Below are 27,933 nucleotides of genomic sequence, written 5' to 3'. Positions count from 1 at the left end.
AGTAATGTATACAAGTTTACAGGATTGCTAAAAAATATTTCAAATGAACATTAAAAAAAAAAAAAGGAATCAACTGCTACCCAGTTTTAAACATGTTTACTCAGAAGTAGCTCTCAACAGGTTCAGTGGGACTTACAACTAGTAAAGCATGCCCAGAGTTGCAGTTTTAAGGTGCATCAGGGAATATAGCCCATAAAACTCAGTGGGATTTACATCTCTTAGGAAAGATGACAAAGATGTCATTGTTTTTCCAAATCAAAAGACATTAATTTCTAAAGCCACACAAATATTGCTTCCCTGTGGTTTTTTCCCTATAAAAAAGTCTTTGATTTAAGACACATGCAGTCTATAAATTCTAGATACAGAGTTGCTAGGAGTCATACAAATAAATCAGGATATGCACTTCTACTCTGTTCCCTCTGGCATATTATCTGATGATTGTTTTGAAAGCATAAATTCATGAAAATCTTCATGCCTTGTTTGATGAGTCTGCAAAAGTAGAAATAAAATTAAGAGTAGGTAAAAATAGTAAAGAAATGGTCAGTCTTTAGTTAACAATAATGATAATCATATGATGGGAATATAAAGCAAACTTCACTAACAATATAATTAGTCAGGCATTTGTCCCACTTTAAGAGAGCTGGAGAAGTATAACAGTTTGAGTGCTGGACTCTGACAGGCCAAGGTTTTAATCCCTGCTTGGCTGTGGTTGACCATGAGCAAGTTGCATTCCCTAAGCCTGGTAGGAAAACAATGACAAACCTCCAACTGAACAAACGCTACCAAGAAAAACCCATGATAGGTTCACCTTAGGGTTGCTATAAATCAGAAATGACTTGTAGGCACACAACAACAACTGCTGCTGCTACTACTATTACTACTATAAGAGCAACAACAACCACTTATGATGAATTTGAAAAGATCATAAAAGATCACTGCTAACACCAGTCTTCTTTCATCAGAATGACAGCCCAGATGTGTGAGTCCTGGAGCCCCATCCCAAATCCTCTTCTAGTGCATCAGTTGAGACAATGTTGACTGGTAGAAATGAGAGAATTGTGATGGTGTAAGTTGGACTCACATCATCACAACTCATTTTTATGATCATTGCATATGTCGGAATTCTGTTCCAACCACACAACAACCAAAATTCCTTTTCAAAACTCACCTTGTAAACCAAGGGTTTGCCAATCTGGATACTTTTTTAAAAAGCTTGTTTATATATTTATCTATGTATTTACATTTAAAAAAAAATTAAAATGGCTGATTAAAAATTAAAACCAGTTTGGTTTGGATATTATTCAGAAATCAGACAGAATCAGGGTCCCCCCCCCGACTCATTGATGTTATAGCTCTCTTCAGATTATTTAATTTCTGTCTTATCTTTTCATCTAGAAAGTTTCCCAAAGTAAAATAATAAAATGCAATCACATTAAGGCTGATTCTACTTCCCCTCTTTCCCTCCCTCATAAAGCACAGCTAAAGAGTACCATCAGTGGATGTGTAACATTATTATAAATATGGGGTGTACATATCTGAAGATACAAGGCACTCAGAACCTATGTTAGCTATGTCCAAATCAACTGGAGTAGATATAATTGCTGGAAGAAACATGGATGCCTACTGTTTCCAAATATGTGTTGACCAATCCAATCAGTGAAAGAAGCAACATTTGTATAAACTCCTGGATAGCCTTTTCTTCCACAGCCCAAGCCCCAGCTTATTATTCCATTAAGGGTATAGTAGCTTGAGTCTTCTGAAGGACAAACCAATGGGCCACCAGAATCACCCTAATAAAAAGAAATAAGATTGCGATTAACACACCCTATTTGCAAGGATGTAAAGAATTATACATTCAAGAAGAATATCAGAACATTCTGATTGGCACAGATCTAAATACCAAACTACTGGAATTCATGTTTATTTCTTCACTGTACTGTCAGAACTGTACTCTGAAGCTAGCAACCCTCAAGGCCGAAAGAATACAGCTCCTATCTCCTGAGGCAATCACTATAATCAGCTTCAAGTGTTCTGTTTTTCCACATTGTTAACCAGTGGACTTGAATATCAAGTACGTTTTGAACAGAATTATAGGTAGGAATCTATAGACATATGTTCCTGGAGCATTCACATGTTAAGACAATCTCAGACTTTGTAAATCCATAACAAATAAGAATATGATGGCTTACTGTACATGAATCCTTTCCCCCTTCAGCTGGGAATCCAGCACAGAACATCTGTTTATTCAGACCACCTGAATGATTCATGTAGTATTTCTGGCATACTTCAGACATCAAAATAGGAACTTCAAGCTGATGGAGTTTTCTTGATTTTTCTCCATCTTGAGGCAGGAAAGGGGGAAAAACTTAAAGTCAGGAAAGTTATTCAGATTTAATTTTCTAGAGCAAAGTAAAACATCTCTTAAATGCTCTCTCTCTCTCTCTCTCTCTCTCTCTAACCAAATGGGCAGCCTGCCATCCTCATCCTATTTCATATGACCAACAGACTAATTTCAAAAGTCCTCTCCAAGTGTTCAGTTCAGACCTCTAGCTATAATGATCTGCCCCCCCAAAAGCAGCCTAGTGGACACAGAAGAGGAGAAGAGGAAAGAAATGGGGCTGGGGGTGGGTAGGAATAGCCCCATTCACTTTGAACTTTGGACCTACCTGCAATTGGTTTTGGCTCTGCCCAGTACCCATGTGTATCATTCACCAGAATACGCCAAGAAAAGGTGTCCCCAACAAAAAAAAATCTTATCTTGGTCTCAGTTCTTCCTTTACATGCATAATCTTAACATGTTTTCCACCACACATGCCTGGCGGATTCCATGTCAGTTGAGTGGTGAGTCCACTCTGGGTTTTGGACTGAACTGCCAATGAACTGTTCAAGGTGCTGGTCCTATTTGGGGAATAGGTTTCAGTATCTTGGGTAGCTCCTTTACACTTCAGGATAAACCAAGAATGAGTCAATCAATCAATCAATCTTTATTGCTTTTGGCCAATGGCCGTTGCAAAAGATAATCCAAGAATGGATTTGCCATTCCACTAACATGGAAGCCACAAGTTGCTATTGTTTTATATCAATGAGGTCCCTTTTATCCACTACTCTCTTTGATGAAGCTAAGTGGCTAAGCAAAGTTCTGGCCAATGGCTAAGTACAGCATTTCTGCTGAAAGGGATAGTGCTCACCTTCGTACTGAATGCCCCATCCTGTAATGACACACAATCTTGAAGGTTCCACCTTCTCATCTCTCTTAGGTAAGCAGACTGGACGAACATAATGGTTGAATTCAAAAGGCTCCATCAGTTGCACCAGTGCAATGTCTGAATCCGTAGTAGTAGCATTAAAATCTGGATGCAGAAGGTACTGCTTTACAGATCTTTTCTAGAAAAATAAAAAGATGGCAGCACCATGCTATAGGAGAAGATGGACATCATCAATGTGAATGCATTTGACCTGGTCTAGAAATTATTTTGGAGTCACTTGTGAGATAAAAAATTCTGTTCATCAACTGCATGATAAAGCTAATATCTCTTCTAAAAATGAAGAAAAAAAACTTGCACTAACCTGACTGTTTTGTTCTTGGTCTCCTATGTCATGGGCTCCAGCCACCACCCTCCAAAGATCTTTGTATTTTTCCCTTTATATGGAATAGAATGGAAGATATTTCAGGATTGCTTTAATTACACAGTTTCTATCGAGCATTTCTATTCAGTCATAAGAATATCCCTTACATACACAGTTGGCCTCTTGAATGTGAACAAAAGTAAGACTTCCTTCTGAGAAAATGTAGGATTTTACTTATACAAACTGACTAACTTCCTTATGAGCACCAGTGGCATTAACAGCGATCAAGAAAATTAGAATACAAATGTTCTCAAGTCAGACAGCAGTATATAGGAACATAACAATAAACTGGTACTCATAGCTGGGAATAAATTATTTTTTAAAAAATCAGTTGTTATTAGACATGAGTAATTTGTACAATATTCAAGGAATAAAGCTAAAATTGCAAAGGAGAGGGTGGAGAAGAGGTAATTGATCTTGGTGAGACATTATAGAAAAAAAGGAGACGGTGATTAGCATTAAGTATATGGTTCTGTATTTAGGAGGTATATATTCATCAACTGATGTGGGTGTAACATATGAAATTAAAAAAAGTAAAACTTCACTGTTTTCATCTTCTATGCTAGTTAACTGCTAATATGGATAAGTTCCCATACCATTATGTCATATAGCTTTTCCAGTCATTTTTTGGCTGGTTGGCTGGTGAGAAGATACAAAATTGCCCAATTCTGAAAGTGGCCAGGTTCAATATTCTGCTATCTAGTTATTGGAGGTATTTTGTCAAGATCAGTTCTTGACAAAACTCGGCTATCAATATCCATAAGATTATAAGACTGATACTTCCACTTTTAAAAGCCCTCCCTTCAGCCACCATCTTGGGGGGAGAGAGGCAGGCTAGCTCCAACTGCCTGCCTGAAAGAAGAAAAAGCCCTCCTTCCGACCACCATCTTGAGGGGGAGAGAAGCCTGGCCTGAGAGACTAAGAGCCCTCCTTCTGACCACCATCTTGAGGGGGAGAGAGGCCTGGCCTGAAAGACTAAGAGCCCTCCTTCCAACCACCATCTTGAGGGGGAGAGAGGCCTGTTATGTTTTATTTTAACTTTGTATTGTACTTCCTGTTGTACACTGCTTTGATCTAATTTGGAAAAGCGGTATATAAATAAACATTATTATTATTATTATTATTATTATTATTATTATTATTATTATTATTGAAAGATATAAGTCCACACACCAACATGCAACAGAAAATAGTCTGCATTCCTCATTGTTGTTTATATCCATCTAAAAAAATCAATAACAAGGCTCACAGAAAAAAATAGAGGCATGAAAAGGCCACTTGGTGGCAATAAATTCAGTTTACAAAGAAAGGAGGGCTCAAAGGCATTCACAGGCAGGAAAACCAAAAGCAATCAGCAGATAATAAGTTCTGTTTTAAAAAGAAGAAGAACCTTTGTCATTCTGAGAATTTCTGAAGAACAGAAATTGATAAAATATTTAGATGAGTGAGATTTAGGAGATTATTGCACACATTTTTCTCATGGGCTGGGTATGGGTGTAATCTGCTTAAAAACAGATGTTTTTGCATGCCTCCATGCCCAGCTCAGAGGCATTGCATACTCGATCCTGACTTTGCAAAGAACAGGACTTTCCTATTCTTTGTGACATCCGGGAGAGGTCTAGATTGGGTATGGAATGCCTCCAAGCTGGGCATGGAAGCATGCGAAAACATCCATTTTAAAGCTGTTTATGCCCATACCCAGCCTGTGCCCAGCTCAAGAGAAAGATGTGTGCAATAATCTCCCAAGGCTGATGAGTATGTTTAATTTTTGCAACCTTCAGTGGAATGTAACAGAGTTTTCTTGGCAAGATTTATTCAGTGGGTTTGCCTTTGTCTTTCTCTGTGGCTGAGAGAGTATGCCTTGCCCAAGATAACTCAGTGGATTTCCATGGCCAAGCAGGGATTCAAACCCTGCTCTCCAGATTTACAGTCCACTGCCCACACCATTATACCATGCTGGCTCTCTCTTACAGCTATACAAATTATATTTTTTAAAAAGCATTTTCCTAGGCATAGAGTTAGCAGACAAATAAACTAGAACTTTCATTTTTAAAATCTTACCTGGTTTAGGAATTTATTGGTATAAATTTGAATAACTAATTTGAATTTATTGGTATAAATTTGAATAGCCTTCATCTTCTCACAAACAACACAGATTTGAGACAGAATCAGATCTTAAAAGAGTGATTCCTTTTTGTGGCCACTATGTGGCAGTTTATTCTACATAATTGCCAACCCTTCAGAAGATAGAAAATGAAGGAACATTTTTAATTAGTATAAAAAGAAACAGATTTTGGTTCAACTAGAGTTCACTTTGGTTCAAATAAGGCCAGCAAATACTAAGGCTTCAATACAATTTTTACTCCAAAATAGAGTTGTCACTAAAACATAACTTATATAAATATTATTAATTTTCCATTTAGTCACTACAGTATATTTATACTAGGCAGGACTAACAACTCAAATTAGAACTAAAGGGAATGGTGAAAATAGCACAGCCCTCTTGGTGATATTGGGTTGCATCTCCAAGCATTCTTCACAATTATCAGTCCTACTGCTGGGATTTGCAGTCCAACAACTTCAAAGGACTGCACCATTCTTCCCACTAGACAAAGATTTCAGTTGTATACATTCTTACCAAGGAAATTATCAGTAGATACAATTCAACTGCATTGCAAATTGTATGGTGTTATTATCAGGTGGAAGGTATATTACTGACAATGTACTTACCTTTCTTTAAAACAGTGAGCAGCAGTAACTACCCATGTGCTTGTAAGAACAGTTCCACCACAGAGGTTTTCACCCAAAATTTGTATGCTGGCTTGCCAAGGCCAAGAATATGGTACAGCCTCCTCACCTCCAACTATTCGACTGAAAAGAAACCTGGGTTGATTTAATGCTACTCCACAAATGTCATCTGGTAACAAAGAACAGGAAAAAAGCTAAATCATGTTCAAACTCTTTATGTGAAAACATAACACTATCTACACCTGGATAATCCTACAGAATTATATACAATAATCTATATTTTTCTTATTCTTATTTTATTAAGAAGAGATGCTATATGTATTCCAGTCCTTGGAAAAAATGGAAAGCTACAGCTCCTAGAATCCCCCAGCTAGGATGGCCACTGACTATGGTCAATGGGGGATTATTGAAGCTTTCATCCAAAAAATAACTTTCCCAAGGTCTGCATGGAATACCGCATACCATGCAGCTGCAGACAAGTCTACATAGGGACCACCAATTGCAGTGTTCAAACACAAACAAAGGAACACGAGAGACACTGCAGACTGGGTCAGCCAGAAAAATCAGCAGTAGCAGAACATGTTATAAACCACCCTGGACATAAAATGCTGTTTGAAAACACTGATATTCTGGACCATGCCAACAACTATCAGGTCAGAATGCACCTGGACAACTTCAAGAGGAAACTAGAAACACTGAAAGTAAACAAAGGGCCTGAACAGACAGGCCAAAATAAAGCTGCTTTGGGTAACTTTGGAGGTATGCTGTTTAAATGACACACACATCTTAAGAGGCCAGAAGCTGTACCAAAGCTGTGCTCCAGTCCTTAGGACTGGAGCTTGGCTTTGGCTTGGCTGCCAGCCTCTTAGGCCACATGTTTCATTTGAATAGCATACCTCCAAAGTGACCTGAAGCAGCTTTATTTTGGCCTGTCTGTTCAGGCCCAAAGTTTGGCTGCCAGTCCTAAAAAACACCAAAATCAAGACCCAGTAAATGCAAATGAAATCCATCCAGGGCGAGAGGGTTTCCCAGCAGACAATGGATCATTAATTAAATAGACATCCTGAGGCATTGCCATTCAGCAACAGAACAATACACATATTAACATACATATTATTATTATTATTATTACAAATCGCTTCCCCTCAACCAACAATATATACACCCCACTCTCTTCCATGCCAGCATTCTCTGAAGACGCCAGCCACAGCTGCTGGCTATACATCAGGAAAAAAACTCTTCTAGAACACAACCTCATAGCCCAAAAAACCTCTGGACTACTTTTCACATCCCTTTTGCCCTTCTCTGCTCCTACCAAAGAGTACCTCAACACAAGTTGATTTACCAGAAATGTCAGTTTGATTTGTGGCATGACTTGTTTCTTCAGGAACCAGCACTTCACTGCTTGAATTTGATATGTTTAAATCTAGGAAAGACAGAAAGACAGAAAAGCAACAGGCACTCTGAACATTTTTCCAAGTAAGGTTTCTTCTGCTTTCATCATAAAAGATAAAATGTGAGCCACTGGGAGGACTTAGATCCATAGATAAAAGATTTGATTAAAGGCCTATATTTTGAGGCACAGCAGTGAAGCAACATTCATCTTTTTTGCCTGCCTGTGTTACCAAACTTTTGGATGCTACCAGAGCAAGTGGCAGCCAGAATTTAAAATACCACAGAAATTAAGGTTGAGAATACTAAATATTATGAATGTAGAGTAAGAACGGGCCTTAACTGTTGCTGCTATTTTGTTTTGTTATCCTTACTTATCATCTCAATCAATAACAATAAGAATAATTGTTATTATTTCTTACCCACTTCTCCCCGTGGATTGAGATAACAAGAAATCAACAATTAACATCAGTTAAACCATATTAATTAAAACATGCAACAGTTTAAAAAAAAACAAATAAGACATGTATATTTAAAAACAGTCTACATTTAAAATTCAACATCTTAATTCACTATTTAAAATCATCTGGATAGGCCTGCCAAAAGAGATTAGTCTTCAGTGCTGTCTAATCTCTTCTGCCAGGCCATTCCACAGTCTAGAGGCAGCTGAAGAGAAAATCCTCTGTCCGACAGTTACCAACCTAGTCCTGGCTGACTGGAGTAAATAATAATAATAATAAAAATTTTATTTGTATACCGCCCTTCCTATGATCAGGGCGGTGAACAGCAGGTTAATCAAATACAATTACATATAAATACAATACAATAAGACAAAACTGTTAAAACCAGTACTAAAACCCCATCAACCAGCTACCATTGCTGTCGAAGGGGGGAGGGAGACTAGCTGGAGCTTGTGTCAGGGAATGTCCATCAGAGGACCTGATCATACGGGGATGATTATATGGGAGAAGGCCATTCTGTAGGTAACCTAGACCCAAACCATGCAGGGCTTTAAAGTAATAGCCAATGCTTTGTACCTTGCCAGGAAATTAATTTGCAGCCAGTGGAGTGATTTTAAGATCAGTGTTATATTTTCACTCCTGGATATCCCAATAATCAAACTGGCTGCTGTGTTTTGAACTAACTGAAGTTTCCAAACTTGGTACAGAGGTAGACCAATGTGTAGCACATTACAAAAGTCCAGCCTTGAAGTTATCAGTGCATGAGCTGTCATCTTTAGGTCCTCCAAATCTAGGAAGGGGAGCAGCTGATATAGCAGCTGAAGCTGATAGTAAGCACTCTTGGCCAAATACAATCTACCATAGTCTAAGGTGCATCATATATAAATTGTTTGATACTTAGGAGTATAGATTAGAGTATGTTTTTAGAGATGACTTCAGAAACCTCAGTATTAGTCTTCTGCTTTGGCAGGAGGGAGTGGGGAGAAGCCAGCTTTTCCCCACTCTGTCCACAGCAAAAAGAATGATTGCTTCTTGCAATGAGACACTCTTACCTCTACTTTGGCCGATGGGTGGAGGAGAATTGGGGGACTGGGAGGCAAGGTTAAGGGCTAAGGGAGAATAAGGAGGGTGACCCTGAATGGTGCAAAAAACAACTGTAAAACCCGTTGTGCTATTGAAACATTGCAATAGTAAACACTCCAAAACTGGTACGTTGTCATTCCCTTTTAACATTGTGATTGTGGCAAGAAGGAGGTGAGACAAAGGTTCATTTGATAAAGTCCTGTGAGTTATCTATCACTTTCAGTTGCTCATCATTTTACATGTTTTCTCCTACATAACTGATTAGTTTGAGCCATTCTCAGGGTTCAGGGGAAGTTATGTGTTTAATATATTATTGTCACTTTATCCAGATGGGGAAGCAGAACAATGGAGTTGATCACACATCTCGAGTTCCGCTATGCTCCTGTCGGCCCAACGTCACCAATCTGTGATGGGAGCCTCCTGGTGGGATCATGCCTGGTGCTATTAAAGTGGAACGTCTCCATTTTCGTCATGGAAGCATTCTCGTAATTGTTAGGAAAAGGGCCCTTTTTAAATAACGGATCAAATCGTTATTTTAAAAAGGCCCTTTTCCTAACAATTATGAGAATGCTTCCATAATGAAAACGGAAGCGTTCCACTTTAATAGCACCAGGTGCGATCCCACCAGGAGGCTCCCATTGCAGATTGGTGACGTTGGGGCGATGGGAGCATAGCGGAACTCGAGGTGTGTGATTAACTCCAATGAGAGCAGCCCAAAAGCATGGCAGAGACCATGCACAGTCCAAACCCTTTCTGTACACAAGATTACAATAGTTATACTGTACCATTACAGAAGAAACAACTATAAATGAAATATCCATAAACTGTATTCTTACTGCTATTACTGTTACTAATTTCTTACCTGCCTCTCCCTATGGATCGGGGGGGGGGGGGGACAACAGTCCAACAAATACACAACTTCAGTTAAAAACTCAGCATCAGGTAAAACACACACCAATTTAAAAGAACAAACCAGAAACATACAGTTTATATTAAAACAATCTATTTTAAAAAATACATTATTTAAAATTTACAATTTAAAAAATCATCTGGATTTTTATATATAATATCATACAGCAGAAACAGACTCCTAATTATCCATGTCCTCCCCATCAAGTGACCTATGAAAAGAGTGCACAGAACACAGAACAGCAAAGGGAATATGGAGTTTTTAATTCCAATGATGGTGACTAAGGCCACTTGACTGGGGCATTTACTGTGATTATATGCCACTAATTTCAAATGCGGATGCAAAGGGAATACAGAACTTGGTTTGGGCTAAAGCTGAGAAATATTAAACCTAATGCATAGAACACTTCTCTCAAAAATACACCCCACAATCACAGACAAACGACTGGTTCATGGAAACCCCATTTCTCCTCTATTTCCTTTACCTGTGACAGCGATGAACAAAAATTTGGCCTTAAATCCACCAAAGGTCTCTGTTTCATCTGAATGAAACCTGATTAGCATGGTACTAAAGGAACTCAAAACTGGGGCAGGAATAGCAAATCCACATGATCGAGCTGAAAAAAAAAAGAAGTGCTCACAATCACAGCTTTAGCAACAATTCCACTGCATTTTTTCAACATATAGAATGCTAAAATTAAGAAAGCTATCATGAAATTGGAATTCACTTCACTGAACATTTTTTGTATAAAATACCATTGGAATTTGAAACATCTGAGATAATTTTGACAGTTTTAGCATACTGTACATGTACATCTCTGTTATTTCTTTTACATACATTACAAGAATGTATAGACTAGGAAAGTGTAATGGAACATTTCAGGTGCTGGCTAGAGTTTTTAATTGCTAGAACTACTCTAGTTGTTTTTTTTTAAACACCTTTTTTTACATAACCCCCTCCTTTATAAATTCATTTATTAATTAATGTGATTGGAAAGACATAATTAGCAAAGCAGTCACTGAAATTATGTGTAATGACACCACATCCATGTTAAGCAGTCACTTATCTAAGAACCAAATAGGCATGACATGGGTGATGTGAGCTGAATTTCCCACCTACAGATCCCTTCATGAGTCTGGGTATTCCGTTATTGAACATTCTGGTATTGAAGTCCAGCTGGTTAATAAATATTTTTTTTGCAACAGTCCCAAGAAGATAAACATTGTGGGAGGTTCTCCTTCCTTTAGCATGATTAGAGCAAGCTTAGGTTTAAACAAATATGTCAACAGCTATATTATGTACCCACACTACCTTGCAACATGAGATCAGCCTCTAGTGGTTGATGGGAGAAACTGCTAGTTTTGTCACTTGGTTTAATAGAAACATCAATTTTGAATCAGTGCTAAATACAAGCAATAAACATAAGAAACAAACCTATTTCATTCTCCTTCACAACATTTTCATAGACTGTCACTGAGTCATAAGTGCAGTCCTCATTTTCCTCAAGTTCAAAATGTTCATATATGAGCTTCAAAATAAAATAAAATAAAAACAGCAAATAATTAGAGTTAATCCAAAACATCCATAACAGAAGGGCTTCATTTCAGATAAGATGGCATACTTCAGTTAGTGAAGTTTAATTCATTCATTCATCAATTTTCAGCCCCCTTTTCTCCCAATATGGGGTCCCATTGTAATTCCAAGGTCTCAGACAATTCTTAAGTTAACCAAAATCAAGTTTTAAGTAGTTTTTTAAAAATAAAAAATGGAACGTGATATACTTTACAACCCTATGCCTATTTACTGACATTTGCACCCTATTGTTTTCAGAGGGGCTTTCTCCCTAGTATGTGTCCCAGAGACCACAAACTTAAAAGTGACTTCATCCTAAATTCAAAGACATTGCCGTGTTAGTCTGGAAAATCTGTATTCAAAGGGATCTTGTAGCACTTTTGATACTAACTAAAAAAAGAAGTTGGTAAAATTAGCTTTCATAGACTTGAGTCTACTTCCTCAACTGCAAGGGGACTCAAGTCTCCAAAAGCTCATGGTACTCACTTCTTTCTCTCAGCTAGTCTCAAAGATGCTACAAGATCCTTTGCATACTATTCATCCTAGATTGTTATCACTCAAGCAAAACAAATCTTTAAAAGCATACCTTCTAATTTGGAAACCTGACAGCAAAGGATTCAGAATTGACTGGATGTATTTAGACCTTCCCTTTGGAGACATCATATGTGCAGATGCCAGAGGGCAGGGCAAAAAGCTCCAAATGATATTGAGGTGGAACTGCCAAGGCTACATGGTGCAACCCTGTTCACCAATGGCATGTTTAGCTAATTAGGTGCAGGAATGCCTAAAGAGTATTTATATTTACATCAGTTATAAAAGAACCCAAGGATAATTCTGTCTCAGCGATAGAATGCAGAGACATAGCTGTGTTAGTCTGGAATATCAGTATGCAAAGGAATCTTGTAGCACCTTTGAGACTAGCTGTGTAAAAGAAGTTGTAGCATAAGATTTCATGGGATGCACATGCAGTTTGACACCACTTTACAGCAGCCTGGGATTTGTAGCTTTGTGAGGCACTGGCACTCTTTGGCAGAGAAGGCTAAAGACCTTCTAAAACTACAAATCCCAGGATTCCATACGATGAAGCTACAGCACTTAAAGTAGTGTCAAACTGCACTATTTCTACAATGGAGACACACTCATAGTTTTAATCTACTTCCTCTGATGCAATGGAATGTTATGCAGCTTGTGAACCAAACTAAGTATAGCTATTTTGCTCAGATGGCACATGGAAAAGATGACAGTGAAACTCCCCACTACCTTGTACCTTAATCACATGGTTTTCTGGAGCATGAACAATCCATTGACAGTCTGCCAGGTTATTGTATGGCTCAGGATAGTGCATACTTTGAACTGTTCCCTCTTGAAAGAGAATTGCTAGAGATCCACAGCCAGAATCTAGAAGTGGAGTGGAGCAAAATTAAAATGAGACCAGTAAAATAACCTATATTGTGTGATTTTGGAGATGAGACTTGTAGACCCTCACGTGTGGAGGACATCAGGTGAGTTAAGACTGCTTTACAATATCCCACATTCAAGAAACATGTCAGGTGTTTACACAAACAAACAGAAAAGTATCATTTTTTTTGCTTTACAATATCCCACATTCAAGAAACATATCGGGTGTTTACACAAACAAACAGAAAAGTATCATTTTTTGCTAAGTATGGGAGAAGTCCTGACAGGGTATTGGATGCCTCTTATCTGAGCAGAGAGCTGTGCAATAACATCCATTTATAGACAGTCTGAGCCTGTGCCCAAATCAGTAGAAAACAACTAATGCGATAATCTCCTTACTTGTTTCATTCCTGTGCTACAGTTGATTTTACTATGCTTTTAAAATCTGATCTGTTGTGTTGTGTTTTGTATTTGTATGTGTGTAACCTGTACACCATTGAGAGATGGCTTTAAAATGCAGGAAACCAAGCCCTATAACAAACAGCTTAGAGAGCTGAATATGTTCAGCATGGAAGAGAGAAGATTGTGAGGCAATTTAAATATATGAAGAGATGTCACATAGAATATAGATCAAACTTGTATTCTGCTTTTCCAGAGATTGGGACATGAATCAGTGGATTCAAAGTACAAGGAAAGAAATTCCACCTAAAAATTAGGAAGAACTCCTTGACCGCATGAGTTGTTTGACTGTGGAAAAGACTGCTTCAGATGATTAATGGACTCTTTTGTGGAGGTCTTTTAGACAGAGATTGGATGGCCATCTTTCAGGATTACTTCAGATGTTTATTCCTGGATGATGGGAAATTGGACCTGATGTTCCTTGCAATCTCTTCTAACTCTATGATTCTATGATCCTATGAATACTTACCTAAAAGGGTAGCTGGTTTAATAGCCTGGTATATCATGGAAAATCCAGTGCCATGTTCCTTGTTATCAGAGAAAAATTTTAGCCTTACATTATTGGAACCAACCAAAATAGGCAATGGAGGGTCCATTCCACAGAATTTCCCTGAAAATGAATATGTATATATATTTAACAAGATAAATTTCATTAATATTTATCAAGGAGGAATTACACTGATGTCAAAAGGGCCTGCTTATGAATGCTTAGTATGACAGTGATTTACATCCAGCACATGTAATGTAATACCTGGGGATGAGGAGAGATGTCCCTATATGCATTAAATTCAACTCCAACATTGGGCAAACATTTAAGCTGCATTCATCAGAAGGTTAAGAGGTTATCTAGTACCCGAGCATGTTTTCGAAGTCTATTCCCTCAAAATGCCATGCCTTTTATTATACAGTTAGAGATATGATGTGCAACTTGCCAACAATAACAGCACCATCTGCTTTTAATGCAGGAAAGGGTGCTTGGAGCCTGTCATATTATATTTTGAAGAGGATACTCACCAACAAGTCTGTCATCCATAGAAATCACTGACAAGGAATCATAGTCACAGAATGGATCTGGCTCCACATCAAAATGGGAAAAATTCAACAAGATATGCATTCCTTCTGTGACAAGCAGAGTCCAAACACACAGCCTAGATTGACAGGATTATATTATGGCAGACAGTTAGTAAACTACAGGTACATGTTATCATACGTAGTAATAGAAATTGGCTTTTTATTTCTTTGACCCTCCCCACCTCCACCATGATTTCATGGAATATGGAATTTACGTTAAAATAAGTAATTTGGGTTATTTTAAAGTAAAGTTTATGATACTGGAAATAAAAAGCTTGCACATAACAATGCAAAGGATCACTAAAGAAACTCAATTATTATAGCCCTTAATATTTTGTGTATATATGCTAAATGTTATATAAAACAGCTTAAGCAGAACCTTACTAGCTAATGAAAAATCAGAGATATAAGTTATACAGCACATACAGGGTGTGTAATAGACAAGCACTTCAGTCAGAAGAAAATAAAAGCATGTGTACTTGATTGGGATGTGTATCTGACAGGTTTTAAAGGAAATAAATAAAAATAATGGTATCTTGGTGTCTTTTTTTACAGTGTGTCCATAAACATAAGCTCATTCACTGATTGTACTCCACATAGAGATCTTCAGTTAAAGGAAATGATACAAATGTTTTAACATATGAATAAATAAATATAAGTACTACATAGGCATTCAGCCTGCAGAGAAAAGGATCAAAGTATGAGGTGAGAAATGGCTGCAATCCAGCATTACTCACTGGTTGTCTGGATAATATTCCTTGGGATCTTCAGGGAAAAGTAGCCTTCCTTCACTGCCAGGGAGTTTACCATCTTGAATACTACATGATGCTATAATGTGAATGTGAAATTAGATACAGGATTCAATAAGTATCAATATTACAGATTTCAGGCAAACAAGATGTAGGAGATTATAATTTTTCCATATATTTTTATTACGAGGTTTTATAATTGTGTGTTTATTTTTATAAACAATAAAATAACAGTCAGAAATGTTGATAAAGTAGTGACTCCAACAATACAGTCTTTCAGAGCACTTTAAAAACATAGTTATAGTAAAGCTTATTTGAAAGAGTTAAATGCATGATGCAAATAAAAGAACACTTCTGTTGCACTTGGGCAAAATCTAACTGCTAATCCTAGCTAGACCAGATTCATTTGATCAACTGCCAGATGATAAATCAACACTTGGATGAATCCCATGGATTCATGTTTCTTCATAAACTGGGCAGGAGGCTGCTGGCAACTTGGGATTCTTTAAGAGCAATCTGAAGCTAAGCAGAGCTATAATCAGCTCTTGTTAGCACTTGAATAGGTGGCCATCGAAGAATAGCAGGTGTTGTAAAGTTATTTTTCCAAGGAAGTCCAAGGAAGTCAATAGAAAAGTGCCTAAATCTGTCTATGTTTTAAATTATATCTTAAATGTATAATGTACTTTAAATTGATTTTAACTATATCCTTGTAACAGAACTAAAGTTTGTTTTTAACTGTGTAATAGTACAGTTTTACGTAGATCTTTACTCTAAATTTTGTAAGCCACTTTGGATCTCTAGCAGGAAAAATACAGGGTATAAATGGAATAAATACATCAAATAAATAATGAAACCACCTCTGAGTACTTCTTACTAAGAAAACCCATGAATTTCATGGAATCTCTGTAAATTTTCAGGCTTGAAGTCACTTGTACAGAAAGAGAGAGCGAAATAGAGAGAGAGAGTTGTTGGAGTGCTTTGATCTTATTGATTTAGCCCATGGAAATACAGTATGTTTTGATTGGATTAAAATGGCAAACAAAATACAGCCAGATTAGAATGAAATCTATTTCTCTAGAATTGTTTTCAAAAGTAGTCAATAACTCATTCTGTACTGGTTTGTTGTTGCTGCTGTTGTTGTTCTGATTCTGAATGCTCATGGTCCAAAACAGGTTCTGATTACCAAAAAGAAACATGCTTCTGGGATGTCTGAATGGGGCGCAGCTGTATTTGGAAAACACTCAAATGGAGCTTGGGTGCATTACTATTTAAACTAGAAATGCTCAAACCTTCAGCCATGTTGACTAAAGAACTCTGGAAGTTTTTACTCCAAAACATTACTTTTCCAAGTGCCATTTTAGTGATCTGCAAGGTCTGTCCCTATTCCAAACCACAGCAGTGAAACATCTACACTTGTTCCTCAACTACACTTTTATTTCTGCAGCATCTTTCACAGAACTGATTTTCCTCAAATAAATCTGTCAGGAATCAAAACGTGTTCACAGATGTGTGCAGAAATGGGGTGCTAATTTTTAAGCATCTACTCAGACCACAAAATCATATTAAAATCCTAGAATTTTATTCCTTTTACAATCAGATGTTTAAACTCCTGGTGTTACTATCTGCAATCAAATATTAACAAAACTAATTATTTGAGAGATTCTGTTCCGTAATCCATGTTTTTCTGAAATAAAATAATGAACTTGGAGTCTTATCAGTAAACTCCTAAATAAAAGAAGGTGTTTAAGAGGCCTGTACTCACCTGTTGGACTTTTCATTTTGACATCTAATTAAAAAGGAAAAAAATGTTAATAAAAGACAATGATTACCAAAGGATTAGTAATTAGTACCGGCAAAATATGAATAGCATTCTTGGGCCTGAATCCTCTTTTTTAAAACACTCTAGGTCAGTACATTGATTAACAGTTGCAGTGGAGTACTTCTAAATACAGTGGTACCCCGGGATACGAAATACCCAGGTTACGAAATTTCCGGGATACGAAAAAATCCCATAGGAAATAACTGTTCCGGGTTACGAATGTTTTTTCGGGTTACGAAAAAATTTTTTGGTGCTTTTCGGCGCTTTTTTGCACGAAACGCGGCTTTTCCCCATTAGCGCCTATGGGTTTTCGGCTTGCGAAGGCTTTTCGGGTTACGAAAGCGGCCGCGGAATGAATTAATTTCGTAACCCGAGGGAGCACTGTAGAATACTGTCAATACTATGAAGGATAAAAACAAACTGCTAAACTCTGTCTGTGACAATCTTAGCTAACAAAGAGTTTAGTAGACTAAAAGGTACAATGGCTTGCTTTACTGCTGCCTCCACTCATCAAATTCAAATCCCCTATCACACTGCTATTCCAAACAAGTTCAGAACAAGCAAAAGACTGAGAGGTCAAGTTTCACACAACCTTTACCCTTACATGTATGTACTATATAATATTTGATCAAAGGGATTCAAATGAAAGAAAATAAAACACTGTACAGCAGCTTTCACATCTACTTTGGCTAGAAAAGAACCCCAAATACAAACAATCTATGGGTTATTGCAGTTTCAGTCCAGTTGGCAGAAGGAAAGGTCAGAAATGTTAATTGTGCAGAAAGTTATTCGTAGTCATAGAATTATAATGCTAGTATGATTTTGCTATTACCAGCATCCATATGCTGTTGAATCCAAGGGAGCACCTTTGTAAGATCTGTAAAAATTCCTGGTGTGCCTCTTTTTTCATACTTTTTTTTCAAGTTATGCATCCAGCTACGAGCACATCCTATGCCCCACGAAGTCACTCCAATCAGGGTCCAAGAACCATGGTCACGTCTGCACACAAGGGAGCCTCCAGAGTCCCCCTGCAGAAGAAAGAAGACCATCTTTACGTAAGACACAGGTGAGACAACACATGGGACAATATATTTCATGGTCTTTCAAAAATATATCCTGTTGTTTATAACCATTTTTATGCAGCATTGGTTCAGACATGCATAAAATTACCTATTGGGGGCACTATTGTGAGCACAGAGCACATCTTAGAAGATTTATTTTAAGAATAAATACAAAGACGTTCTGTAGCTGTCCAATTCCTGAGCAACATCCAGCCACTGCTCAGTTATAGATGGCTTGAGCATGTAGACTTTTCCTCTCCAAGTTCAAGTGGGGGTTAGTAGGTGATAGATTAATGAAGGGAACTTTTATAGTGGTGGAGCAAGACTTTTTAAAGTAGAAAGTAGAGCCCCATTTTGAGTCCCACTTCAGGCAGTAAAATTTCTTGGCCCTGCAACATGTTTTGGATGTGCTTCTTGGCTCTCTTGGTGACAAAAGGGAGGTGGCTTGAAACAGGGCAAGCGTTTTGTGATAATAAAAAAGAGGATCTGCAGCAGTGGTGTCACTAGGGGTTGATGTCACTCCAGTGCTATCATCCCCAGGCTCCCTGGCACCCCAACCCAGCTAGTCCTCAAGAGTAGATTGGACCACTATGAAAGAGAAAGGCTCTGGTCTACTTGCCACCAATGGATGGTGGATTGGGGAACCTAAAGTGACTGTTCATTTCCTAGGCTGTCCTGGTCTACCCACCTTGTTCTCTCACCATGGCATGCTGACAACATCCCAACCATCTTCTTTGCCACCTCTGGGCAGGTGCCCAGGTCTTTCCCCAAGCCCTTCTGTCTCTGGGAGTCCTGGTCTACCCATGAAAGTGCACCAGAACATATTGGAAAGTAGTCCCTTCCCACAACTGCACGAGATGACACAGCCTCTCCAGGGTGTCACCTGGTGCAGTCTGTACCTGCCTAAAAACACCCCTGATCAGCAAGCTTGCTGTGATTACACTGATCATCACATTTCTTGCATTCAGATTTTAGCACTGGAATGGAATCTACACTGCCTTGGGAGTAAGATCCTGCAGGCAGCTAGGGAAGGCCCCCAATTCCTCAATTCCTATGGTCTACCCACAGCTTGGAATTCATTTTGACACAAAATGGGGAAATGAGTTTGTTGTTATTAGTGCTGGGAAATACAGATTTTTATTTGTTCTTTTATTAATTTGTTTGGGATATTATATAGTTAATAAATTATAAAATATATTTATTATTTATTAATTAATTAAATTAGTTAATTAAATCATTTTCATTGGGATGTTTAAAGAAACCATGAGAATGGTATGTTATACTGCCACCATTGCCCCCAGTGGTACAATTTGTTATTGGTTCTTTCAAAAATGTTTTAATGTTTTTAAGTTGGCTTCTCTCCACAGACCTTAGCAACATCAGGATCACTTCAAAAAAGGAAGTTAAAGCCTCTGTCCTACCCAGTGATTCCAGCTGACATTGCTGTTTTCTTGCCAATCTCAGCTACAACAAAATGTCTTGGACATTCTGTTAAACTCTCAACCTCAACCTCATCATGATTACAATTGCTGTGGTGGCTTCCCTATATATGACATGTATTTAAAAGGCACAATGGTAATCCTGGAGCAAAATAACAAGAATTATCCCATTGATAGAACTATTTGTTTTACAAACCTGGCAAGCATCTTTCCCTCCATCTGGAAACCCAGCACACATTATGGTGTCACCTTGAATAGGTTTCTTCAAGGTTGATAACACTCTCGAACATTCATTCTGGTCTAAGATGGGCAGCTCTACTTCATGCAGTACTTCAGGAAGCATTCCATCTGAGAAGCAAAACACAGCAGAAAAAGCTGCTTCATCCCAGGTTGGAATCCGTCCCTCTCACCCAGAATTTCTACTCTGGCTGGCAACAGCTCTTCCAAGTCTCAGGGATGAGATATTTCCCATCCTCTCTTGCTGCACAGCTCCTTTTTAACTGGAATTATCAGGCACTGAAAGTAGGACCCTTTCGTCTGTCAAACATATGCTCTGATGCTAAGATATTCTTCTTCCTATGAACCAGTCAAATCAAACAGTTAATTGGGGGACAGGGAAGGGTGGGACAGCCAACAATGTTTTAATCACCAATTTAATGGGCTCAGCACAGAAAGTACAACTACAGACCCTATCCAAAGCAGAACAAAAATGAATGATGGAATATCCATGTGTGACACATCACGGAATAGCCTAGGAAAAACAGCATTATGTACTCCTTTTCTTAAAATACACTGCATAATACAGAAGCTCCTGAATCTCACCTTCCAGCTGTATCTAATCTTTGTGAATGAAGAAGAACCAGGCTGCAAATATTTGTGGGTTGAAAGTGAGAGAATTCTTACTGGGAGAATTCTCTGCCCCCCCCCCCCGAACATTCATTTTCACACACACACTGGTCTGCAATTACTTCAAAACCATTTACTACTTCTGATTCATTATTACCTGTTTTCCTGGGGCCTTTATCACTAGACAGTTATAGCACTTTGGCTCATTCTAATTGCCATGAAATCCGGGGATTTGTAATTTCATGAGGTAGTTAGAATTCTCAGCCAGAATGTTTTAGTGCCTCCTCAGACTAACAAATTCCAGACTCTGCAGGATGAAAGTGGAATCAAAGTGCTATAACTAATGGGAAAGGACCTCTAGTCTCAGAGCAATCTGTCAGCCATGAAAAAAATTATGTCACACAAATAGTGATTTATTATATAGCACGCCAACACACACACACACCCACAATTTGCTTTTGTAAGATAATGCTTTCAAAGTTAATACCAAAGACTTACTTTCTCTTAAACGGCCCCAGCCACAAGTGACACATATAAATCCTGGATCAAATTTTTCATTTGGATCTGGAAGGCATACTGGCCAAACTGCTGAACCTACCAGCAAGACAGATCAAAATCCTTGTGGCATATTAGAGTAAACAACGCTAATTCAGTTTATCACCCAACAGCCCTTTCAGTATGGCTTGCAGTAGCATTCATCCATTTAGGAATTAGTTTCTACAAAAATTAAAGAACCAATTCCCAAAATTCCAATACAATTCTTCCAGGGTGAGTACATCTGAAATGCAAAGCAATGTAAGGCATTTTCTCCTTCTGTGTCAAATCTCACCATCAGTTTGTATTAGTGAAACCTTCATTCCCATAACTGAGTTGTTGAAAAAGCTGGTTCTGGATGATGATCAAGATAGGTTGGGACAACCAGAGGAGAAACCTTGGGTTCTGACTAACCCAGCAGAAGGGGAAGGTGCTTTCTACTACTGCATCACCATCACTAGCAGAAAACATGTTCCCATGCTACTGAGTGGTGGTCAGAACCCAGGGTTTCTCTTTTTATGCTTTCCAGGAGAAATGTTATGTGACCTGACTTGAATAAAGTTATGACCTGAATAAAGCTATATAAAAGTCCTAAATAATAATAATAATAATAATAATAATAATAATAATAATAATAATAATTATTATTATTATTATTATTATTTCTTACCAACCTCTCCCCAAGGCTTGAGATGGGGTGCAACATAGATTAAAATACACAAACCATTTAAGCACATTTAAGTTAAAACACAAAAACACAGGACACATTAAAATCATACAACATAAAATTTAAAATATACTAATTTAAAATTCATGGTTTAAAATTGACTATGTAGGCCTGTTGGAAGATATAGATCTTAAATTCAAATAAAATGTATAGCTGTCAAATCTATCTCAGCAGGTCATTCCACAGTCTATGGGTGGCCAATGAAAAAGTCCTCAGGGTGACAGTTGCCAGTCTAGTTCTGACCAGCTGAAGTAAATGTCCCCCAAAGCACCTGACTGTATGGTGTGGATTTTATGAGAGGAGGTGATGGTAAGTAACCTGGACCCAAACTACATAGAGCTTTAAAGGCAATAGCCAAGACTTTTTAAAAGATATCAGTCAAATGTCTCCAAAATCCATAAGCAACTACTATGATATTATTTGATTATAAATCATTTCCCTTTGACTGTCAGTAATAAATAATGTTTAGAATACTGTAGATATATAAAGAGAGAGAAATATGATTCTAACCATTATTCTCATACTAGATTACAATATTACCATATTTAAAGTGGCCATTCATTTTTAGAAGGGCAATGTCATAATCCATTGGTTTCTTCCTGGTAAATTTTGGGTGTTTGATTATCTGTTTAACTTGTAAGGTCTGCTCTTCCACATCTTTCAGATTCAGATCATGTTCCCCAGCAGTGACAGACAGTGAACCGAGCAGATATCTAATGGAAAAATCAGAACAAGAAAAAAATAATATGTTTTTTGAAAACAAAACAAAACAAAAACCACATGGGTAATATATTAGGTTTAAATACCATGAAGGCACCGGATACTGTCTGGTCTTCAAAGTTAAGCAGGCTTGGGTCTGATTAGTACTTGGAAGGGAGACCACTAGAGAATACTAAATGCTGTAGGCTATATTTCAGATGAAGGCAATAGCAAGCCACTTCTGAGTGTTCCTTGCCTAAGAAAACACTATAAAATTCATAGGGTCTCCATAGGTCAACAGGCAACTTGAAGGTACATGCACACGTGCACACACACACACACACACACACACACACACAATGTCTAGGTATAAATCCAATTGCTTTCCTGAACTACAGCAAAACATTAAATCAAGAGAACTTAAATTAGTGTTGTCTTTTTGATCTGATGAACCTACTCATGACTTGCACATGGATGCAGACCATAGTGTGTGTGTGTGTGTGTACCCACACACATACAGGACCGGCTCATCCATATAGACGAATTAGGCAGCCGGTTAGGGCAGCAAGATTTAGGGGCGGCTTTGTGGCTTTTTGTGTACAATTTTTTGCATAGATCAAGAGGTGAAAATAATTATGAGGGTTGATAGGGCGTGCCAAAATATTTCTTGCCTAGGGTAGCCAAATACCTACAGCTGGCCCTGTGTGTGTGTGTGTGTATCATTGTTTTGCATATTGCATATCAAGAGCAGTGCATATTTTAAAGTATCTATATAAAAAAACACCAATAAATGCAAAATAAACAACATGAAATGACGGCCTCCCAGTGAATTTCTCCTCTGTACCTGCTTACAACACAGTGAGCTGCCGTGATTACCCACTGAGTGGAAACAAGAGTTCCTCCACAGAAATGATGGTTATTCCTTTTCAAGGAGACCTGGATCATGTAGAACACATGTCACATTAGGAAAGGCATGATTTTACACATCTACAAAAGAAAGTCAGAGAGCAGGATCTATATTCTCAAATTACATGTCCATTATCTGGCAAACATCCACATTCACATGTATATTCCCTAGGTCTGCGGTACATAGCAGAGATGAATGCTATCAGTCAATATTCACCAGTACAGCTCTAAATTTTCAAGCATTCCCAACATTTATTTGGTATTGTCAACATTCACTTGCCCCCCCCCAAAAAAGGTAAACAAAAATGTTTTAAAAACAAACAAACAGCTGCCTAGCCATTTACTTGGATAGGGAAAGGATTAATAAAGACTTTAGAACCAACACAATTTGGGTTGAAAGTAACTGAAAGACTATCTTCTCTCATACAAATTTGCCTGGGCTTTAATATCTTTGAGGGAAGCTCTTCTCTGGGCCTTATAACCATCAGAAGGACATTTGGTGGGAACACAAAAGAGAGTCTTCTTGGTGGCAGCTCCCAGATTGTGGAACTACCTTGTAAGAGAGACTAAGCTGTTCCCCACTGTATTGTTCTTTCAGTAGCAGAAAAAGATGCTCCTATTAAGGAATGTTTTTTGCAACTGACACACTGCTGAGGAAAGGGCTTTTAATGGAGGGTCCTCCAGGGTTTTGTTTTGTTTTCATTTTTAAAAAACACCAGGCAAGCTAGACCACAGAAAACCACTGGGAGACCTTGGGCAAGACACACTCTCACAGGTGGTTTACAGACCGCCCTTTTGGGGCGGCCTGTTCCCGCCCCTTCCCCATCGGATTGGGGCCTCAGCTGCCACAGCGGCAGCCTCTGAGGCCCCGATCTGCCACTTTCCAGGCCGTGGGGAAGTGGCAAAAGGCCGCTTCCCCGCATCCTAGAAAGGGGTGTCCTTGGGGCTTCATGCCCCAAGGACACCCGGCGGCGGCGGGGACAAAGAGAAAGGGGCCGCTTGGCCCCTTTCTCCTTTGTGTCACTGGTGCAACCGTGTAAAGATTGCGCCCAGCAACGCAAAGCTTTGTGGTGCCAGCATGTCACTTCCGCGTCGCTCCATTTGGAGGCGGCGTGGTTGTGACATCCCAATGGCGGCACCATGTAGAATGGGTGCCACCATTTTGTACGTACTAGGTACGTACTAGGGTTAGGGCATCTGGAAGGGACGCCCTTTCCTAACCCTAGTACGTACCTAGTACATACTTTTTGCGCGTCTGGAATGTGCCACAGTCTCAGAAGAAGGCAATGGCAAACTTCATCCAAACAAATCTTGCCAAGAACCCCCTGTGATAAGTTTGCCTTAGGGTTGCCATAAATCAGACATGACTTGAAGGCACACACCAACAACAAACAGCCATATGGGAGAGACAGTCTCAATTGCACTCCTGCTGTTTAGCTGTTCAACTTAGTATTAAAGCAAAAAACAAACAAAACAAAAACAAAAAACCATTCCAGAACACCAAATTTCAAATGCAAATTTCCAGTTAGAATGGTTGAGAAACGTTTTAATTATTTCACACTTCACATGTGGCAAGAAAAGTAAAATACATTTCCCAACCTTCTCCAGGAAGTCGGAAAATTATAACAGCAATTTACATCCCTAAATAAGAGTGTTTGGGGAGTGGATAGCACAGAGGCAAACAGCTTTAACATAAAAAGAGTAGCCCCACTGTTTCGGCTCCATCAACCATCTGGGTAGAAAAGAAAGGTTAGACCACAAAGTTGTTGCTAGTAGCAATGCCAGACACTGGTTGGGAAAGACATCTTCCCCTCTGGTCACCTGGCCTTGATTCTTATCACAGGAAACACCTTCCTCAAACTATCCTTTTGCAGATCCTTCTGCCTGACTTGGACTGAGTTTGGAGCATCCAGATGGGAATAGAGAGACTAGAAAGTCTCAGATTTTGTTCCTGTTCTTTCTAGTTTTATTTTGGAAATCCATACATTTTTTTCTTTATCCCAGAATATTTGCTGTCAGCTCCTGGTACACAGAGAGACTTTTTATACCAGCTCCTCACAGGTCAATTAATTTTAATCTTTGAACAGATCAGACTAGAGCTCTCCTTGGAAGCCAAGATGATCAAGTTCAGGCTATCATACTTTGGCCACATAATGAGAAGGCATGAATCACTAGTAAAAAACAACAGTACTAGGAAAGGTAGAGTGTAGAAGAAGGAGGGAAAGACCACAGACCAGATGGGTGGAGTCAATCAGGGGGGTTATGAGCATGGGCTTGCAGGACCTAAGCAGAGCAGTGGAACATAGGGAAACCTGGAGATGTGTCATCCACAGGGTCACCATGAGTTGGAATCGAGGACAGCTAACAACAACAACAATAACAAATCAGAAGGAACAGGAACAATATCTGAGACTTTTTCAATCAGTCTGGATGAGCCCTCCAGAAGCTTCTGGCTTCTGGACTGTTTAGATTGAGGCTAGCTATGTACCTCACAAAGTTATTTATGGGACTTTCTTTTCTCAAACCGTCGAGGACCAGCAAAGTGTAAGAGTGGTGCATGTGTGTGTGCATTTAGATGGATGCAATTTTTACCTTTCTTTGCATTACTTATTTATGTGAGAGTTAGATTTGATTTTCCAGGTATTCACTATCCTCACTTTATAATAATGACTCTTTTTCCCTTGCAGATAATATACTTATTCAGAAAAGTCTTTTGACAAGTCAGAGACAATGGTGATTGTTTTCACTGTCAGTATGTGCTTCACTGCTCTTGCAAACAGCAACATATTGTACTGCAAAAGAACCCATGAAACCAAGCCCAAGACATTCAGTACCCTCGTTTTTTTCTCCTCTGTGATAGATCTTAGAATTGAAGGTGGCTTGGATTACAACTATCAGGGGGAGGGCTAGCTCACCTGCCATGGGTGTGTACCTTGGCGCACCTGGGTCCCACCAACAATCCGTGAGAGGTAACCATAAAAAGACCATGGATCTGTGGCATAGGTTTTCTGCCCACATTTTGAACCTGAAGGCATAAAGAACAGAAAGAGATGGGGGGTGGGGGTGGAATCCAACACACCAAGAACGATATCATAAAGATTCAAAACAGTTCTGATTTTCTTAAAGTAGCTGAATTATTGGTCAATATTCAAATATTTGACTAAACAGCCAAAATAGACATGTAATAATCAAGTGTCTAAACATTTCTTTTCAAATTAATTCCTTGTTCTACAGTTTGGCTTCTTCATAAAATAGCTTGAGACATTTGCACCTGTTATAAATAAAATAGTGCCGATGTACATTCCAATCTACATTCAACTGGCTTCATTTGTATTTCAGATAGAGCAACTTTATAAATGTTATGCTTTATTGTCACAGCATACAGTCCAAGATGATTGGACAATTGTTATGTGCCTCCCCCACAAAATTGTGATGTATTTTTTTCTCCAGTGGAGGCCTCCAAGAACAGAAGGAGAGAGATGAGATTTCCCGCAATCTCCCCTTTCTCCTGCTGCCATTATGCCACCTTCTACATTTTTAAATGAGCCTTCAACTCTCTGGAGCATATTTAGGGGTACAGAAAGACATCATGGGAATTAAATGAAATCTGCTTTCCATTCACAGAAGTCTCTGCTGTGAGTGGACGAACATGGCTGGATACAACACAAGCAAAATAATACATACTGTATATGAATAAATGTGTGTGTGTGTGTGTGTGTGTGTGTGTATTTATTGACTTCATGCAAATTTCCACAAATAGCATATATCCAAAATGCTAATGAATGCATGCTAGTAATGAATGCATGCTAATCTAAAAAAACAACAACCCAAATTCACTAGATTAAAGATATTTTTAAGAGACATTAAGTTCTTTGTATTTTTATCTACAAGAGATCAACTTTAGTCAGAAGAAAAAGATGAAGACGATAATGATGGTGGTGGTGGTGGTGATTTAGTTCATCCAAACAGCAACTATGCAGGCAATGCCATGAACGTGATTGTCCACATTGGTTGTAACAAGTATGGAAGAGCAGTAGATCTTCTCTCTAGAGATCAAGTGACTACACTTCCATCAGATCTCAGTGCTGGCACTCAATAAATAATTCAGAAAGCAAGGCTGTTGCATATGCAGTACAATCTGGGCTAAGGAAGTAAATTAGTCTAGTCCCATGCTCAGGTTATGTGAGGTTACCTTTATTCTGAGCAGCTGCTCTTGATGGAATAAAGATGGCAACTGAGATAAATTTGCCAGAGATGTGAAGATAATCTATTTGACCTAATATGAGCATCTGTATTTTTGCCTTTAAAACATGATTAGAGCTGAATATGAAATCATACCCGTACCTTGTACAGACCCTGGTGTAGAGCTTCCTTCTTGGAGGTAAGTTGTCCCAAGCACAAGTAAAAGCAGGCTGCCTGAAGCCACTGGCAT

The 27,933-nt window shown here is 38.5% G+C and overlaps 1 protein-coding gene across 1 annotated transcript; it reads right to left on the bottom strand.

Annotated features, from left to right (window-relative positions):
- Window positions 1-116: 116 nt before the first annotated feature.
- On the bottom strand, window positions 117-27,933 carry OVCH2 (ovochymase 2). Its single transcript, XM_042445239.1, has 21 exons — window positions 27,846-27,933; window positions 26,417-26,526; window positions 23,440-23,531; window positions 22,437-22,609; window positions 21,134-21,229; window positions 19,986-20,137; window positions 18,122-18,317; window positions 17,233-17,256; window positions 15,459-15,549; window positions 14,665-14,798; window positions 14,120-14,260; window positions 13,061-13,191; window positions 11,656-11,749; window positions 10,706-10,837; window positions 7,721-7,801; window positions 6,358-6,544; window positions 3,568-3,640; window positions 3,189-3,384; window positions 2,190-2,341; window positions 1,625-1,790; window positions 117-489 (listed from the first exon to the last, which is right to left on the bottom strand). The coding sequence occupies exons 1-21, from the start codon at window positions 27,931-27,933 to the stop codon at window positions 470-472; spliced, it is 2,529 nt and encodes an 842-aa protein (XP_042301173.1). The 3' UTR covers window positions 117-469.

The sequence above is a fragment of the Sceloporus undulatus genome, chromosome 1 (assembly GCF_019175285.1).
Source record: "Sceloporus undulatus isolate JIND9_A2432 ecotype Alabama chromosome 1, SceUnd_v1.1, whole genome shotgun sequence".
Taxonomy (NCBI): Eukaryota; Metazoa; Chordata; class Lepidosauria; order Squamata; family Phrynosomatidae; genus Sceloporus; species Sceloporus undulatus.
Note: the sequence above shows the minus strand (reverse complement) of the source record. Positions and strands in the feature narration are given on the sequence as shown.